Source organism: Tursiops truncatus, chromosome X (genome assembly GCF_011762595.2).
Source record: "Tursiops truncatus isolate mTurTru1 chromosome X, mTurTru1.mat.Y, whole genome shotgun sequence".
In the NCBI taxonomy this organism is placed as follows: domain Eukaryota; kingdom Metazoa; phylum Chordata; class Mammalia; order Artiodactyla; family Delphinidae; genus Tursiops; species Tursiops truncatus.
The window spans coordinates 68,652,260-68,669,265 of NC_047055.1; the positions used below are offsets into that span (position 1 = coordinate 68,652,260).

At 42.6% G+C, this 17,006-nt stretch overlaps 1 protein-coding gene across 1 annotated transcript; it reads right to left on the bottom strand.

Moving 5' to 3' along the window:
- Positions 1-11,711: 11,711 nt before the first annotated feature.
- LOC101326320 (doublesex- and mab-3-related transcription factor C2-like) lies at positions 11,712-15,698 on the bottom strand. Its single transcript, XM_004331588.4, has 5 exons — positions 15,484-15,698; positions 15,245-15,402; positions 14,448-14,584; positions 13,218-13,365; positions 11,712-12,237 (listed from the first exon to the last, which is right to left on the bottom strand). The coding sequence occupies exons 1-5, from the start codon at positions 15,696-15,698 to the stop codon at positions 12,125-12,127; spliced, it is 771 nt and encodes a 256-aa protein (XP_004331636.3). The 3' UTR covers positions 11,712-12,124.
- Between the last annotated feature and the right edge of the window lie 1,308 nt (positions 15,699-17,006).

A 17,006-nucleotide genomic window follows, 5' to 3' on the forward strand; every position in this document is an offset into this window, starting at 1 on the left:
TCCAAAACAATGTTGAATAATAGTGGTGAGAGTGGGCAACCTTGTCTTGTTCCTGATCTTAGTGGAAATGCTTTCAGTTTTTCACCATTGAGGATGATGTTTGCTGTGGGCTTGTCATATATGGCCTTTATTATGTTGAGGAGAGTATACAGTAAATCTTGATTGCTTATCTATTTTGTATATGGTAGTGTGCATCTGTCAATACCATACTCCCAGTTTATCCCCCACTTCCCCTTTAGTAACTATAAGTTTGTTTTCTATATCTGTGAGTCTGTTTCGGACAGCCACCTTCTTGATGTGTGTTCACATGGACATTCTTCACTGCGTGTTTGTAGAGAGAAAGAGAGAGAACTTTTCTCTCTTTTTCTTATAAGGGCACTATCAGATTCATGAGGGCTCCATCCTCATTACCTCATATAAACCTGATTATCTCCCAAAGGTCCCACCTCCAAATACTATCACAGTAGAGATTATGGCTTTAATGCATGAATTTGGGGAGGACACAGACATTCAGTACATAACAGTGCCTCGGAACCTAGAATGAGACAGAGGGCGGAACCAAGAGAAGGGAAACCAGGGACAGGGTGAGATGCAATAGGCTTGCTTGTGAGTTTCAGTGATGGGCGCAGGGAGGAGGAAAGTAGGGCTGTCCGATGAGCTATCTGATTCTATCCATATGGTCAATCCTCTTGTGATTCACGTATTAGAATCCCCTTCACCCCCAGCATTGTGGGAGACCCTTATTTATGGGGATCAGTGCGTTGCTACAGCAATAGACAGTAAAAAGATTCCTTCCTCCTTCATTCTAAGAGGGAGAGAATGAAAAAGTGCCTAACCTGCCAGTATGAATCTTCTTGCATAAGCTATCTGTCCACTTTGCCACAGTCATGAGCCTGTCAGATTTTAAAATAACCTCACCTCTAATTTCTACTTGAAGGTTTTAATTATAAATTTAAGCAGCGACACAGGCACTGACTTACCTCCCTGTTTATCAACCAGCAACTCAGAAGAGCACTGTGGTGCAAAGCATCAGCTTTAGAGTTAGACATATCTGAGTTTGAATCCCACTTCAGCTATCTTCCAGCAGTGCACCCTTGTGCAATTTCCTTTAATCTTCCAACCAGAGTTTCTTTATCAGTAAAGTGACAGGTAAAATAAAATGTAGTAGCAGATTTAAAATCCACATTTGAAGCAGCAGAAAAAAACAATGTATCATGTATAAAAAGGAAAAGCATATATTAATGGTGCCAACGAAATTAAACAATCGGTTGCAAAAAGTAGATAGGTGAAAAGGATGACAAGAACAATGATCACAAGGGAGAACAGGGAAAGGGCCCTAGATTAGGGGTGTCCTGAGGAGGATTCACACTTGCTGCAACTGGAGCAATACTCAAAAGTGTAAGTGAGGAACATCTGGCCAAGTCAGAAAAAGTTGTGAGCATGCAGATCAAGAGAACTAAACACATTCTAGGGGGGAAAAAATCAATGAAAGAGACATTCTTGGACATATTAGACACACTTTTAAAAATCTTCATGTGTAACCCTATAGCAAATCAAATGAAAACAGCACCCACAGATTATCTGAATATCGTTAAGGATATTTTAGGCAGCAAATAACAAAAAATCACTCAAATTGGCTTAAACCATGAGGAGAGTATTATCTTGAATAATAGGAAGTCCAGAGTTTAGGAAGGATTTAGATTTTGTTGCTCCAGTGGCTTGATGAAATCTTGGAGGACCAGGTTCCTGAAATCCTTCTCCTTTGCTCTCCACCATATCTACCTGGGTTGCAAAGTGACTGATAGTAGTATTAAGAGGAATATAACGTCCAGCAAGGGATGAAGGCCAGCTTTCAATGTCATCTTTTTTTTAACTAAACTTTTATTTTTAGATAAATGTAGATGCTTTTTTTAACATCTTTATTGGAGTATAATTGCTTTACAAAGTTGTGTTAGTTTCTGCTGTATAACAAACTGAATCAGTTTTATGTATACATATATCTCCATACCTCCTCCCTCTTTAGATGCATTTTTAAGAAATAATACAGAATGGTCCTGTATGCATTTTGTCCAATTTACCTCAATAATAACATCTTGACAAACTATAGTACCCTATCACAAGCAGGATATTGGCATTGATGCAATCCACTGATCTTAAACACATTTTCCTAGTTTTACATCTACTCGTGTATGCATGTGTGTGCGTGTGCGGTCGTTTCTTTTAGATTTTGCCACATTCGATTTCAATTTTTTAAGTTCATGAGTCCGCTACCACAGTCAAGATACAGGGTATTTCTATTATCACCAGGATACCACAAGTTGCCCTTGTATAGCCACCCTTCCCTGTCCGCCACTCTACCCATAACCCCTGGCAACCACTAATTTGTTCTTCATTTCTATAACTTTGTCATTTTGACTTTCATAACTTCAAGAAAACTATATAAATGAACTCATACAGTATATGATCTTTTCAGACCAGCTTTTACTTTGAGCATAAAGCCCTTAGAAAAATCCAAGTTGTTGTGTATATAAACAGTTCATTCTCTTTTATTGTTGACTAGTATTCCACAGTATGGATATACCACACTTTGTTTACTGTGTCATTTAGCTACCTAGGACATTTTGGTTGTTCCCAATTTTGGGCTATTACAAATAAAGTTACTATAAATAAATGTGCTCAGATTTTTGTGTGAACATGAACTTGCATTTATCTGGGATAAATGCCCAGGAGTGCATTTGCTGGGTCATATGGTAGCTACATGTTCAGTTGTTTTTTGTTTTTTTTTTTAGAAACTGCCAAACTGTTTTCAAGAGTAACTGTTTCATTTTACATTCCTACCAGCAACGTATGAGTAATTCAGCTTCTCTGCTTCCTTGTCAGCATTTGTTGTTGTCACTATTTTTTATTTTAGCCATTCAGAAAGATGTGTAGTGATACCTTATTGTGGTTTTAATTTTCATTTCCCTAATGGCTAATGAACATCTTGTCGTGTGTTTACTTGCCATTTATATATCCTTTTCAGTGAAATGTCTGTTCATGTCCTTTGCCCATTTTCTAATTAGAGGATTTTTTTACTGTCAATTTTGAGGTTTAAAAAAGTATGTATTCTAGATACAAGTCCTTTGTCAGATATGTGCTTTGCAAATCTTTTCTCCTAGCATGTAGCTTTCTTTTATCCTCATCACAGAGTCCTTTACGGAGCTGAAGTTTTCTATTTTGATTTTTTATTTTTGCGGTACGCGGGCCTCTCACTGTTGTGGCCTCTCCCGTTGCGGAGCACAGGCTCCGGACGCGCAGGCTCAGCGGCCATGGCTCACGGGCCCAGCCGCTCCGCGGCATGTGGGATCTTCCCGGACCGGGGCACGAACCCGCGTCCCCTGCATCGGCAGGCAGACTCTCAACCACTGCGCCATCAAGGAAGCCCTTCAATTTTGATTTTTAATGTTGAACCAGTCTTGCATTCTGAGTTAACCTTCACTTGTTCATGATGTATTATCCTCTTTTATGTAACAGTAGATTCAATTTGATAGTATTTTGTTAAGGATTTTTGCATTTATGCTAATGAGTAATATTGACCTGTAGTTTTCTTTTAATATCTTTGTGAATTTTAGTATCAAGATAATGCTGGCCTCATAAAATGAGTTAAGATGTGTTCCCTCCTTTATTTTCTTATAAACTTTGTGTATGTTTGGTATTAATTTTTGCTATGTATTGATTGAATTCTCCAGGGAAATTCTGTGCAAAATATCGTGGACTGCCTAAGAACTGTTCTGTGAAGAGAGTTCATAGTTTGCATCAGATTTTGGAAAGAGTTTTTTCTGTGTTCTCCAAATTGTAAATAACTGCTACTCATTTACAGGTTTATATGTATAAGTGGCTGATTGTGGCATGTGCTTTTGGCTTGTTAATTCTATCTAGTAAGTAATATACATGTTTACTCTGGAATATGTATTTTGAAAATTCCTAAAACAAATTCTCTGGAGGTCTCCTCCAGGTCTGTGGGAGTTAGGTTCATTCATGCTCCAAATTCTTTCCTCTTTCTTGGAAAATATTATGTTTCAATACCTACCAAGGGCAGCTGAGGAAGGGGAAAATCATCCTAATATGAGAAAGAACAACCTGATGTTGGGGGTGGTGTGCTATGTTGGTGGGGTTCAGTTTAAGGAAATATTGGAGATGATTGTAAACTGATTACAATAAAAAGTTTAAGGCCTTTCTCTAGAATCCTGAGACAACTTGTCGCCTAATGGTCCCCTCAAATCACAGCTCATCTGCCTACTATATGATGTGCTGGTATATCTAGAGAGCTAAGGGTTGGGGAGAGATTATTTCTTCCTAACTTCTACATGGAATGGTCATACTCAAGGTGAGAACTGACATCTGTGGGAAAAATAAACACTGTCCACTGGTCACAGTCCTATTCCATCAGTGACTCAGGAACAGGCAGTACTGCCCCTAGATGGTGGAAGTATAGCTTCATAGGGCTAAGTAAAGTGGTAACTCCTCATGGTTAACTCCCCACCCTCACCAATCCTGACAACCCCATCCCACCTGAGGTTGCTGCCTGTATTGATAGACACTACAAATATGATGAAGCAAAAATAACCAAGCATGCCAGCATTTATTACAAAACAACCAATGGAACAGAAGAGGGGAATGTGGCAGTAGAGGTGTATTTATATCCATTCATGGGTCTGTGTTTGCAGCATGCATGGTTCCAGGCCATGGAATTTTTATGTGTATTATATCCTACAAAGGAAAATGGAAGGTCAGCTGATCTGGGAGAACCTTGAAGTCAGGAGACCTGGGGATTCTCCTGTTTTATCAGAAAGGGGAGACATTTTGGAAGGGAGAAATCAGAGAGTTAGAAGGTGGGGCATAGTTCTCACCCAAAGCATCTTGTGAAGCAATCCAGGGCTCTCCTGAATGGGGTCTTCCAAGACTCATGGGGAGCAGCAGGTTGGCTTGACAAGCCACTGACTTGAGATTTGTTCTCAATAATATCAATCAAAACAACAAAGGCCACGGGTTCCTCATCTGGGTCATTGACAGCCTGCAGAAAGAAAGGAAATATCATCACTCTAGTAGTCCCTATAAGCCCTATCATTTGTCTCTTCACACAGCCCTGGGGAAGACTCCCAGGGTTCTTCCTTAAGTGATGTCCCAATGCATATACAGGGCATGGTTTAGGGTTGAAGTCTGTGGTGGGCATTAAGATATGAACATCTGTCCCCTCCTTAACCCCCCCATTAGATCCTCGAGCTAGGAGACCCTTTTCACCCCACTCTGTTTGAGCTTGGGTTGCTTTTATTTGGAAATTATCTTCAGAAACACAGTCTGACAAGTAGGTGAACCCATTAAGTCTAAATCTCCTAAATGATATAATTGCTGCATTTAATAGCTTCATCCTACTTCTACACTCCTAAGTGAACAGGAAAAGTCCTCATGCCATTTCCATTAGCTCAGAAACAAATAAGGAGAAACATTAATTTCTATATTTGTCTTTATTAAAATAGAAAAAAGTTTTGTGACAATTGTAGGATCTGCCCCAACAAATTGAATAATGCTGTGATAAAATAAACCTTTGTTAGAGAGGGTTCAGCTAGGCAATTCAGAGCTCTTTGAATGATCCAAGATGTCACTGCCAGATGTAGACAACCCTTCTTATACGTGCTCCTTCATTTGCCAACAAATGTTTATTGAGTGCTTACCATGTGGCAGTCTGTCATTGTGAAAGTCAAAAGGCTGCTCCTATTGTATACATTAAAATGACTTAGATAATTGGGAGGATTGAACATTTTTCCTCTGTTTACTGAATTTCTTCTTTTATCAATTGTCTATTCTTTCCATTTTCCCTTCCTGGGCAGTAGTAAATATCTTTTTTTTTTCACTTCATTTATAATGTTGCATACACCAGACCACATCTGTCTAAATGCTTATTTACCATTCAGTCTTGTCTGGTTCGGCTGCTATTCTCTGATTCACTTAAGGTGTCTTTTGGACAGTGACTGCACTGGCACTGTTGATCTTGCCCTATCAGGCTGTCCTTTCTCTCTGTTCCATTCCTTTCTGTTCACACAGTGACTCGCCACAATTTTAGAAACATATTTAGCCAGATCCCAAGGTTCATCTTGTACTTAAACAATGACATGCCACATTTCTTCAACAAGAAAAATTAAAGGGGAAAGATGGAAAACCAATCAATTCAGTTCTTTCTTTTATCCACTGTTAGTATAAGTACAAAACTCAGGTTACACAACATGAAATGAAAAAATACCATGAATAAAAATACTAAAACATCTTATCCTAAGTTTAAAGACAAAGGGCTCAGTTCATTGTGCTCTTCGGTCCCCTTATTTTAACCTGTAGTTGTATACCTTGGAGGCCCATGAATTGCGTGGATGTCTTCCACCTCCAGCTCCTGAAACACAAGACACTGATTAAGAAAGCCTTTTCCTTTAATCCCTGTACTTTGATTTTTGCTCAGTTTTATGTCCTATGTTGTAGTTGAACCCTTGGAAATCAAGAAAATGAAGAGGCACAAAGTATAATGATGAGTCTACTAGACAGAACATTGGTGCCAAAGTCAAGAGATCTGAGTTCCCAGGGTGTTGCCAATCATGAACAGCACCTTGAATAAATCAATATCACATCATCTGGCCCTTGCAACCCGAGAAAAACTGGGTTGCCATACTCACACTGCCATATGTAAACATGCATTCATCTTGACACAAGGCCTGTGAGTAGAAGCTAAATACAAGAAACAGTAGCAACGTCACACAAGTATTAGCAAAATGATAAATAAGACATTTTCAATCACTGGGGAGAATAAGCATTATTTCAGTAAATAGTTTTGTAACCACTGTTTAACTATATGGGAAAAATCAAGGTGACTCCCAAAGCCATGAGACAAACCTGAATCCAAATATCGTTTAATAATTAAAATCTCAGTTTTCATGGATACACAGCAGAAAGAAGAGAAGAAACTATCAGTATCTTAGCAATGATTTATTTTTGGTGTGCGTTGGTGAAGAACAGATCATTTGTGTCTTCCTATTTAAACTTTCCTGTGTTTTTAAATAAAAGGAAAAATGGAATTTTAACATCTTTGATAGGTGAAATAAAGGTAATTAAAAAATTTTAAGCATATTTTCCAGTTTTGTAAAGAATTACCATTTCTTGCCTTCTTGACAGACAAGGAGAATTTTTGCTAAACCCTGGACACTAGAGAAAAAAATATAGGTTATTAAATAAAAATCACTTGAATTCCACTGTTCAATAGTATCACTACTAACATTCTCTATTGCCTCGTTGCATCTCTGCATTGTGTGTGGGAGAGGTCGGGGGGTATGTATAGTAAGATTTATTTTTTTTCAGTTTCTAGTTTATTATTTTCATTGCTCTAACATCTTCCATTTTATTTGTGTTAAAGTGCTTGTTCTTTTAAATTGTTATTCCCCATTAAATAATAAAGTATAAGAGGTTATGCGTTTGCCTCCATATAACTTTGCCATGTCTTCTACATTTTAATGGAACAAGTTCTTATTTTTTTAATGTTCTCAATATTCTTTACCGGTAGCTTTGGATTTCTTTTAACCAAACAATTATTTAGGACATGTTTCTTTCCCATTTTACACAATGGTGAGCCTTTTTCTTTAAACTGTTGTCATTAAATTACAGCTTTATTATTGATACATTGTAGTCAGAGAATATGACTTTCACCATTTCCACCCAGGCTTAGTTGAGGTTTTGTGTCCTAGTAGTTGATTCGTTTTTGTTTCATGCATTCTTTTTTTTTGAATTTTATTTTATTTATTGTTTTTATACAGCAGGTCCTTATTAGTCATCAATTGTATACACATCAGTGTATACATGTCAATCCCAATTGCCCAATTCAATGTATAGTAAGATTTTATACATTGAGATCTCAATGCATATATAACATAAAAATCATTTTATAAGGTGCTTTGCAAGTATACTTCATTTACTTGCTCTCCTCCAGACAACTCAACTCCCTTTTGTGATACAATGCCATGTACTAATCAATGAATTTGGTAAAGTTGCAGGATACAAAGTTATTGTATAGAAATCTCTTTCATTCCTATACGCTAATGATGAAAAATCTGAAAGTGAAATCAAGAAAACACTCCTATTCACAACTGCATCAAAAAGAATACAATATCTAGGAGTAAACCTACCTAAGGAGACAAAAGACCTGTATGAAGAAAATTATAAGACACTAATAAAAGAATTTAAAAATGATACAAATAGATGCAGAGATATATCATGTTCTTGGATTGGAAGAATCAGCATTGTGAAAGTGACTCTACTATCCAAAGCAATCTACAGATTCAATGCAATCCCTATAAAACTAACACTGGCGTTTTTCACAGAACTAGAACAAAAAATTTCACAATTTGTACGGAAACACAAAAGGACAGCCTCTTTAATAAGTTGTGCTGGGAAATTGGACAGGTACATGTAAAAGTATGAGATTAGAACACTCCCTAACACCATACACAAAAATAAGCTCAAAATGGATTAAAGACCTAAATGTAAGGCCAGAAACTATCAAACTCTTAGAGGAAAACATAGGCAGAACACTCTATGACATAAATCACATCAAGTTCCTTATTGACCCACCTACTAGAGAAATGGAAATAAAAACAAAAATAAACAAATGGGAACCAATGAAACTGCAAAGCTTTTGCACAGCAAAGGAAACCATAAACCAGATCAAAAGACAGCCCTCAGAATGGGAGAAAATATTTTCAAATGAAGCAAATGACAAAGGATTAATCTCCAAAATTTACAAGCAGCTCATGCAGCTCAATAACAAAAAACAAACAACCCAATCCAAAAATGGGCAGAAGGCCTAAATAGGCATTTCTCCAAAGAAGATATACAGATTGCCAACAAACACATGAAAGAATGCTCAACAGCATTAATCATTAGAGAACTGCAAATCAAAACTACCATGAGGTATCATCTCACACCAGTCAGAGTGGACATCATCAAAAATCTAGAAAGAATAAATGCGGGAGAGGGTGTGGAGAAAAGGGAACAGTCTTGCACTGCTGGTGGGACTGTGAATTGGTACAGCCACTATGGAGAACAGTATGGAGGTTCCTTAAAATACTACAAATAGAACAACCATATGACCCAGCCATCCCACTACTGGACATATACCCTGAGAAAACCATAATTCAAAAAGAGTCATGTACCAAAATGTTTATTGCAGTTCTATGTACAATAGCCAGGAGATGGAAGCAACCTAAGTGTCCATCATTGGAAGAATGGATAAAGAAGATGTGGCACATGAATGAAATGGAATATTACTCAGCTATAGAAAGAAACGAAATTGGGTTATTTGTAGTGAGGTGGATAGACCTAGAGTCTGTCATACAGAGTGAAGTAAGTCCGAAGAGAAAGACAAATACCGTATGCTAACACATATATATGGAATCTAAGGGGAAAAAATTGTCATGAAGAACCTAGGGGTAAGATGGGAATAAAGATACAGACCTACTAGAGAATGGACTTGGGGATATGGGTAGGGGGAAGGGTAAGCTGTGACAAAGTGAGAGAGTGGCATGGACATATATACACTACCAAACATAAAATAGATATCTAGTCGGAAGCGGCCGCATAGTACAGGGAGATCAGCTCGGTGCTTTGTGACCACCTGCAGGGGTGGGATAGGGAGGGTGGGAGGGAGGGAGACGCAAGAGGGAAGAAATATGGGAACATATGTTTATGTATAACTGATTCAGTTTGTTATAAAGCAGGAACTAACACACCGTTGTAAAGCAATTATGCTCCATTAAAGATTTTTAAAAAATCAATAACGAATACTCTCCCCTCACTTTAGTCTGTTCTTGGTCAGAAAGCAGTGGTAGCAGCCCTATCAAGCCCTGCAGTGTTAGTGTGACCTATTTTGGAAGAGGTGCCTCTCTGGGCAAGAGCCGAAAGCAGTGGAGTGCTGGAGGGTACTCTTACTGGAACATAAGAGGCGACTATCACATTGTCGGGAATTTTGTGAGCCAGCTTTTAAACACAGCTGTCATTAAAACTAAATCGTATACAGTAACAATTACATTACATACATTATATTGAAAACGAACATAATACATGATCAAAAGTCATCGACTCCTAATTATTTTCCTACATTTTTCTATTAGCTATGCTCTTGAGATTGTGCTTATTTATTGTAACTGAATGATGGAAATGCATCTCTTCCCAACTCTGCGTCAAAGGCCATCAAGTTGGTAGCTTGAAATCGGCAAATGCTACAACACAGTGCGATTCTTCCAACCCTCGTCCTCCCCCACAGAGCCTGTTGTTAAACATTTACCTGCATGGCACTGGTTGAGATTGATCCACTCTGCAGATACCCTGGTGTGGTGGATATCCTCAGATCCAACCAGTGTTGTTATATACCATACCAGAGTCAAGGGCTAACTCACAACTGTTATGTAAAGTGATATTTTAAACCTGCGACCAAAGGATGGTTCACGAAAGATGTTTAACGTCTACCATTTATAACAATGTCCTAAGACGCCCATACTATGCCATTAAGAAACTTTTAAAAGAGGTATAGCTCAACATGTGTCGGGGTGTGGTGGGGGTGGGTGGGCAGGATCATGAACATCAGCAGAGGACTGAGAAACAAGTGCAGGTAGATCTGATCAATTCCTATAGATTGTTACTTTGAGTATGAAATAAAGGGATGATTCTTGAAAGACCCTTCTGACTGGGCGTCTGTGGCTTGAAGCTTTGAACTTCTCACTCGACACTTTGTAAAAAAGTAAATTTATTAGCTAATTTAGGGCAAGGCAAAGAGAAGGGAGTCTCCACCCATCTTTGGCTAAACATTTCCCTTCAAACACTTGTGCAACTCTTTGAGCGCATTTCCTCATATGTAAAAGGGTGATAATAATGCTTAGCTTACAGAGCTGTTGTGAGGTTATATGTGCTTAGCATACGGTGAACACAGAATAACGAAATGATAATGATTCTTCCTTGTATTTCCTGGGTCCTTCAAAAGTAGTCCCCAGGTCTAATTCATCTCCCCTCTTTGATTCTTCTTGTCCTGATTGGCTTCAGTTTCCCCCCACTGTAAAATACATATTGGACTAGAATCAAACTGGCATTCCATTGGCCAAAGTTGGCCTGCTTGGATGTGTTGTTTGGCCCATGTAAAGGGCTTAAAGAGGAAACCAGAGCCAACATTTGAAAATTGAGATATTTTACATAGAAATCTAGAATTTCATCTTCTCTTGAAAAATCAGGAGATGGGGCAACAATGAGCCCACATTCCTGCATGGCAACAATTGGCTAGAGCCAAGTGACAGCTGCCCCCTTAGGTAGAGCATGCACTGTCAATTGGCCAGACCCCATCTGGCCTGCTCTACTCATTTATATAATCTGCTTGATTCTGCAGACATCTCAATTTGTGGCCCTCTGGACAACTGGAAGCAGTCTATGCCAGGAAAGGCGTAGGCACTTACTTGCTGAATGAATAAATCTCCTACCCTTTTTTTTTTCCTCTACCATTTTCTTATCTAGCCATGTTAAGAAATCCCAGTTATTGAGTAAAGAGCTTCTCCCTTTGAAAAGTGAATTGAACAAGTCTGTTAGAGTCAGGAGAGTCTAAGTTATACTGTGGTAACAAACAACTCCTATATCTCAGTGCCTTACAACAAGGGTTTATTATTTGCTCACACACACAAACCTAGACACAAAATGAAAACATCCTCAGATTTTCACATGCATGGATAAGTATATGAGCGTGTCAGTATGTTCACAATCACGAATCCAATAAAACCTCTGGCAGATGAACATATGGACTCACACAGAACCCTATTTAGAGACTGATCAGCTTAGATTGTACAACCCTGTTTTCATAAGAGACATTAAAAGGCCCTGGGATCCAAGAAAGTAAAGGATGGAGGTACAAGAATATCCATCCTCAGTCAAGGAATTGCCCCGTATAAAAAAACGGGTCTGAAAGCTTATATAAGCGCCTAAGGGCTTAGAAAAAGACATTAAGAATTTTGGACATTAAGCATTTTGCAAATGCATACATAGGCAGTATTTTAGTGAGTTCTCCCCCTCTGGGCTTCTAGCTCAAGGGGGAGATGCACCCCAGGTGTCCATTAGGCAGAGAAACAGAGCTGGCTGGCGCAGGTCCAAGAGAGGGGTTAGGAGGCTGAAGTCCTCTATCTCCAGCAGGAGCTGTAGACACAAAGAAAGGGGTCAGGGTCAGGTCACACCCATTTCCCCTCCTGGCTCTCCCCTCTTTTTTGTTCCACCCAATCAAGGCTTTGTCACCTGGACTGTATTGCACAGAACTCTTCCTTGCTGGTTTGCCCACCTCAAGTCCTGCCTCCTCCAAACCCTCCATCACAGCCACCACATTTCTTTTTGTCAAGCCCAGTGTCTCTGAATATGCTCCTCCCTAGTTCAGACATTCCCTGGCTCCTCATCACCCACAGTGGCTGATCTAACCTCCTAAGCCTGGCATGCCAGACCTCCGTGACTGGTAGCCTCTCCACCCTCATCCCCTCTGTTCCAGCAGTTCCTTCAGGGTGGCTGCTTCACTCACACTCCATATCGAATGCACCATTTTGGTCTGGTTCGTGCCCAGCCTTCCCTCTCAGCCTCCCCAGGTGTCTATCTCGCCTCCAGTCCTTCCTCCCCAGGCTCATCAGTGAGATACAGCCGCAAAACACGACTTGTGAAGGCATCCATGCTCCACCTTGAGACTGGAAGCTCCCTGAAGGCAGGAACCAGATCTCCTTCTGCACTAGGCTCTTGCCACCTATGTATGTCCTTCCCAGGTCACAGCAGACTTCAGGGGTCTGGATAGAATGTCCTGGGCTGGGAGTCAGGAGACCTGGTTCTTCCACTTGATATGCTGCATGCCCTAGGGTAGGTCCCTACTACTCTTAGGGACTTGGTTTCCTTATTTCTTGACATCAGGGCACTGGACATTTGGTGTTGAGCACAATGCTCGATAAACCGATGATTCACTGAACAACCATGTACTGCCACTTCAAGAGTCAGACTGAGGAGCTTGGCTGCCTGGGCCCAAAGAGGTTCAACCCCCAACCCCCCTCCAACTCTGACTTCCCAGTCAGGCCCTGCTTAACACAACCGCCTCGCATTTCCCAACTATCCCCAACCCCATGTTCTCCTTTCAAAGACCAGGCTACCTGGTGCAACACAGGGCTGGAGCACAGAGATGGAGCCAGAAGGGGCCTGGGAAGATTCTCTCAGAGCCAGCAGAGCCTCGGCCGCTTCCAGTTTTTGCTGCCACTCTGAGGAGGCAGAAACCGAGACCTGGTCGGAAGCTTTGGGAGCCTGCGAAGCAAAGGATGTGAGAGAATGGGAGCTGGGAACCCACACCTCCCCCGTGCCCCTTCAGTCCCCAGCCACCCTGAGGCCTTCTGCTCTTCTCCTTCACTAAGCTTGGCCCCTGCCAGGGTTCTGGACCCCACAATTTCCCCAGAATCCGTGGCTGCAGTAGAAGGGGGTTAAGGGTGGCACAGGGCTGGAGGATCAGAGTTGAGCATCTAGGAACAAGGAAAGGAGAAGCCAGGGGATTTACCCCTCTGGCAGGCACATACTACCAGTAGAGAGAGAGGAGCAAGGATTTTGCAATATCTGCATGTGGGAGTCTGAATGCCAGCTGGCCATTAGTCGTTGTGGCTTGGACAAGTCCGTTCCCCTGCTTGGACTATCTTCTTTTCTGTACCTTTCTTTTTCTATATCTTTCCTGAGACACTAATTCCTCCCAGCTTTTTCAAAACTCCCAAGGCAACAGTAAAGATTATGGGAAGTCAGAGGTGTCTGTGTTTTAATCTTCAAGGCACCTGGAGTGACGTGATTACTGTCCCTGTCCAAGGACTGGTTCTTGCCTCCATATTCCCCAATCAAGTTTCCCAAGGCACTTGAAGGGCCAGCTTGGCTCATCTCCAGGAACTTTTCTCTGACGGTTATTAGACTCTCGCCTGGGTGAGATGGTGGGCCTCACCATCATGGCCCCCCTTCTCAGCAGGAGCTTCTATCCCATCGATTTGTTTCATGTGGAATAACAGCCTCCAGTTGTCAAAGGCCTGCTATGTGGCAGGCCTTGTGCTAGTCCTCTTGTCAATGTTATAGGTGTAGAATATTGTCCCCTCTCAGTACACTGATAGGAAAATAGAGGCTCAGAGATGTAAAGTTACTTTTCCAAAGTCTCACAAATTGGAAATGGCAAATCTGGGAGAGCTCTGTCGTTGCCCCATAGTCTGAGATGCCACCTTCTCCTCCTCCTCCTCCTCCTCCACTTGCACCGCACTGCCTTCACTTCCTCTTTCTTGCTGCCATGGCCTTAACCAGAAGGTTGGGCACTCAATAACAAAATATACAACTAGCTCCATGGTCCTTCTCACTCTACTCACCTGCTGGGCAGGGCAGGGGGTCTGTGTGTCTTCCTGGAAAGAGAAATTGTTAGTTGCTTCTTCAAGGGTGCTGGAGTCCAGGACAGAGACAAAGATTCCGAGGCCAGACCGATCAGCAGAGCTCCTTGGGAGCTTGCCTGCAGGAGCAGAGAGCACAGGTTGGAGTCAGGGACCAAGCCAGCCATGGAAAGGAGATGTGGGCATGTTTTAGGACAACGATAGGAGCCCAGGATGTCAGAGTTGGGAAGACCTTGAAGACCAGCTAGTCCTACTCTTCATTTTGGGACTGGGGACTATGAGACCCAGAGAGAAGTATATTTTTCCCCAGGGTCATATGGCAAGTTGCAGTAGGGTTAGAGATGGTACCCAGGTCTTCAGGACACAGGAAGGGGTCTGGGCAGTGGCTGAGGTGGAAGCTTCCCACACTGGCCCCAGACTCCTCCCCAGGGGTTGCACAGGGGTGGGCCTCAAGCTGATGTTCTCCTTCCCAACTGTGAGAGACTGGGGACAGCTTAGGTGAGCCTTTCTCCCTGACCGTCTCCCCCCGACTCTACCTCCCACCCAATCTGAGGCCTCATCCCACTGTGGACCTTTTTGACCGCACCCCCCCCCCAGATGTCTCCAGCCCACCAACACTTGGTAGATAATATTGATGAGGTTTTATAGTTGGGGAAGCTAAGGCCCAAGGAGTAACTTGCCCAAAGCCACATCGAAATTGGGTGGTAGGACTGGTGACAGAACTACTCGTGCTCCCTACACCCAAAACTCAGACACCCTCCCTGGCCAGAGATACTCACTGGGGACTCCTGCTTGAATGGCCAACTTGTTGACATGACTGTGAGCTTTGGGAGAGGTGGTCCCACTCCTTATCAGTCCTTCAGTCAGGTGCCTCTTTCGGAGTGGCCCCTGCTCCGACTTCAAGGTACTCTCAGCAGGCAAGATGCTGCAGTGTTCCCTAAAGTGGGGGATTGCAGGTCTAAAGTCAGTCACCTTTAGAGGAGCCCACTCCCCTCCCCTTGTCAGACACCATACTCACGAGAAGAGGGCACACTTGTGACACTCGCAGACCTTGAAGAGGCAGTAGTGCTCCTGGTCCTTGACTTGGGCAGTGATGCCGTGTTTGTGGCAGCGGGCTCTGCGACGTTTAGCTCTTCTGGGGCCAGGTTCAATCCCCCATGGGGCTCCGGTCTCAAGTCCAGTGGTGGAGTCAGGGGGGCCGCAGGGCACAGCAGGCATTTCATTGGGATCCATGGTTCTAGAGCAAGGAGTGGAGGTCAGGGTGGCCACATGATCCCCTACCCACAACGTACTTCCTCTCCCTTGGAAAGCCCCATCTGAGGCGGCTGGATTCTTCTCCACCCAGCTCACCGTTGAAATGAGATTGTACCCTCCCTTCTTACTTCGTGTAGCCTCCTTCCCAGGGCGCTCCACTCACGCATAGGCAGGTTGCAAGAAACTCTGGGCATGGGTCCTGTATATTTTCAATCCAATTACTAGTCTCTCTGCCTACCTTCACTCCACATAGACACCCTTCACAGGCATGCACATGCACTCTCACGCCCCCTTCAACAATTACTACTTCCCTTTCTCATGTATCATCTTGTATTCTGCTATGCCCAGCTATTATTCCTGGCATCCACTTCCACAATTGTCTTCCTAACCTCCTGCATTCATTCACTCCCTACTCATGATTCTATGCCTCTCTGCATTCAATTCTATTATTAGTCTCCTGTATGCCCTACATTCAATCTTCCTCTCACCTTCCATTCCGATTTTTTTTCTTGCACCCCATCGAAATCTTAATTATTCTCTTGCTCCCTCTTTAAACTGACACCCCTTTGCATCTCATGAAATCATATTCTGCTGGATCTCAAGCCCCTGTTTCAATCATTATTTTCATTAATTCCCTCAATTATTTATCAAGTAGATGTTTGTTGATCCCCCCTAGTGAATGCCAGACCCTGATCTAGTCAAAAGCCAACTCCTCACTACACTAATTGTTCTCTTGCACCAACACACCCTCTCTGCTTTCATGCAAACCCGTGCATTCCCTCCACAGCCTCCCAACAATCTTCCATGCTCCTCTCCAAACTTCAACAATTATGCTTGGGCTTCCCTGGTGGCGCAGGGGTTGAGAGTCCGCCTGCCGATGCAGGGGACACGGGTTCGTGCCCCAGTCCGGGAAGATCCCACATGCCACGGAGCGGCTGGGCCCGTGAGCCATGGCCGCTGAGCCTGCGCATCGGGAGCCTGTGCTCCGCAACAGGAGAGGTCACAACAGTGAGAGGCCCACATACCGCAAACAAACAAACAAACCAAAAAACCAATCACGCTTGAGCACACCTTCCCCTCCTCCCGCACCCAGAGTGCACCACCTCCTCTCAGGCTGCCAGACCATTCCCTGCCACACCCACCTCAGAATCAAAGGGTGGGGCATAAGCCCTGCCCCAGGGGCCAGAGGCCAGGTGTCAGGAGGCCTCAGCAAGCGGTCGTCCATCCCACAGGACTTCAGCCAAGGGGGCTGGGGTTGGGTGTGGAGTGGGAGGTGGGGTGGGGGTG

Bases quoted from the DNA above. Each gene is read 5' to 3' on its own strand.
- LOC101326320 (XM_004331588.4), bottom strand. From the start codon at position 15,698: ATGGATCCCAATGAAATGCCTGCTGTGCCCTGCGGCCCCCCTGACTCC. The intron at 15,403-15,483 runs GTGAGTATGGTG...CCCCCACTTTAG, and splicing joins CACAAGTGTGCCCTCTTCTC to GGAACACTGCAGCATCTTGC. The intron at 14,585-15,244 runs GTGAGTATCTCT...CTGCTCCTGCAG, and splicing joins CATTCAAGCAGGAGTCCCCA to GCAAGCTCCCAAGGAGCTCT.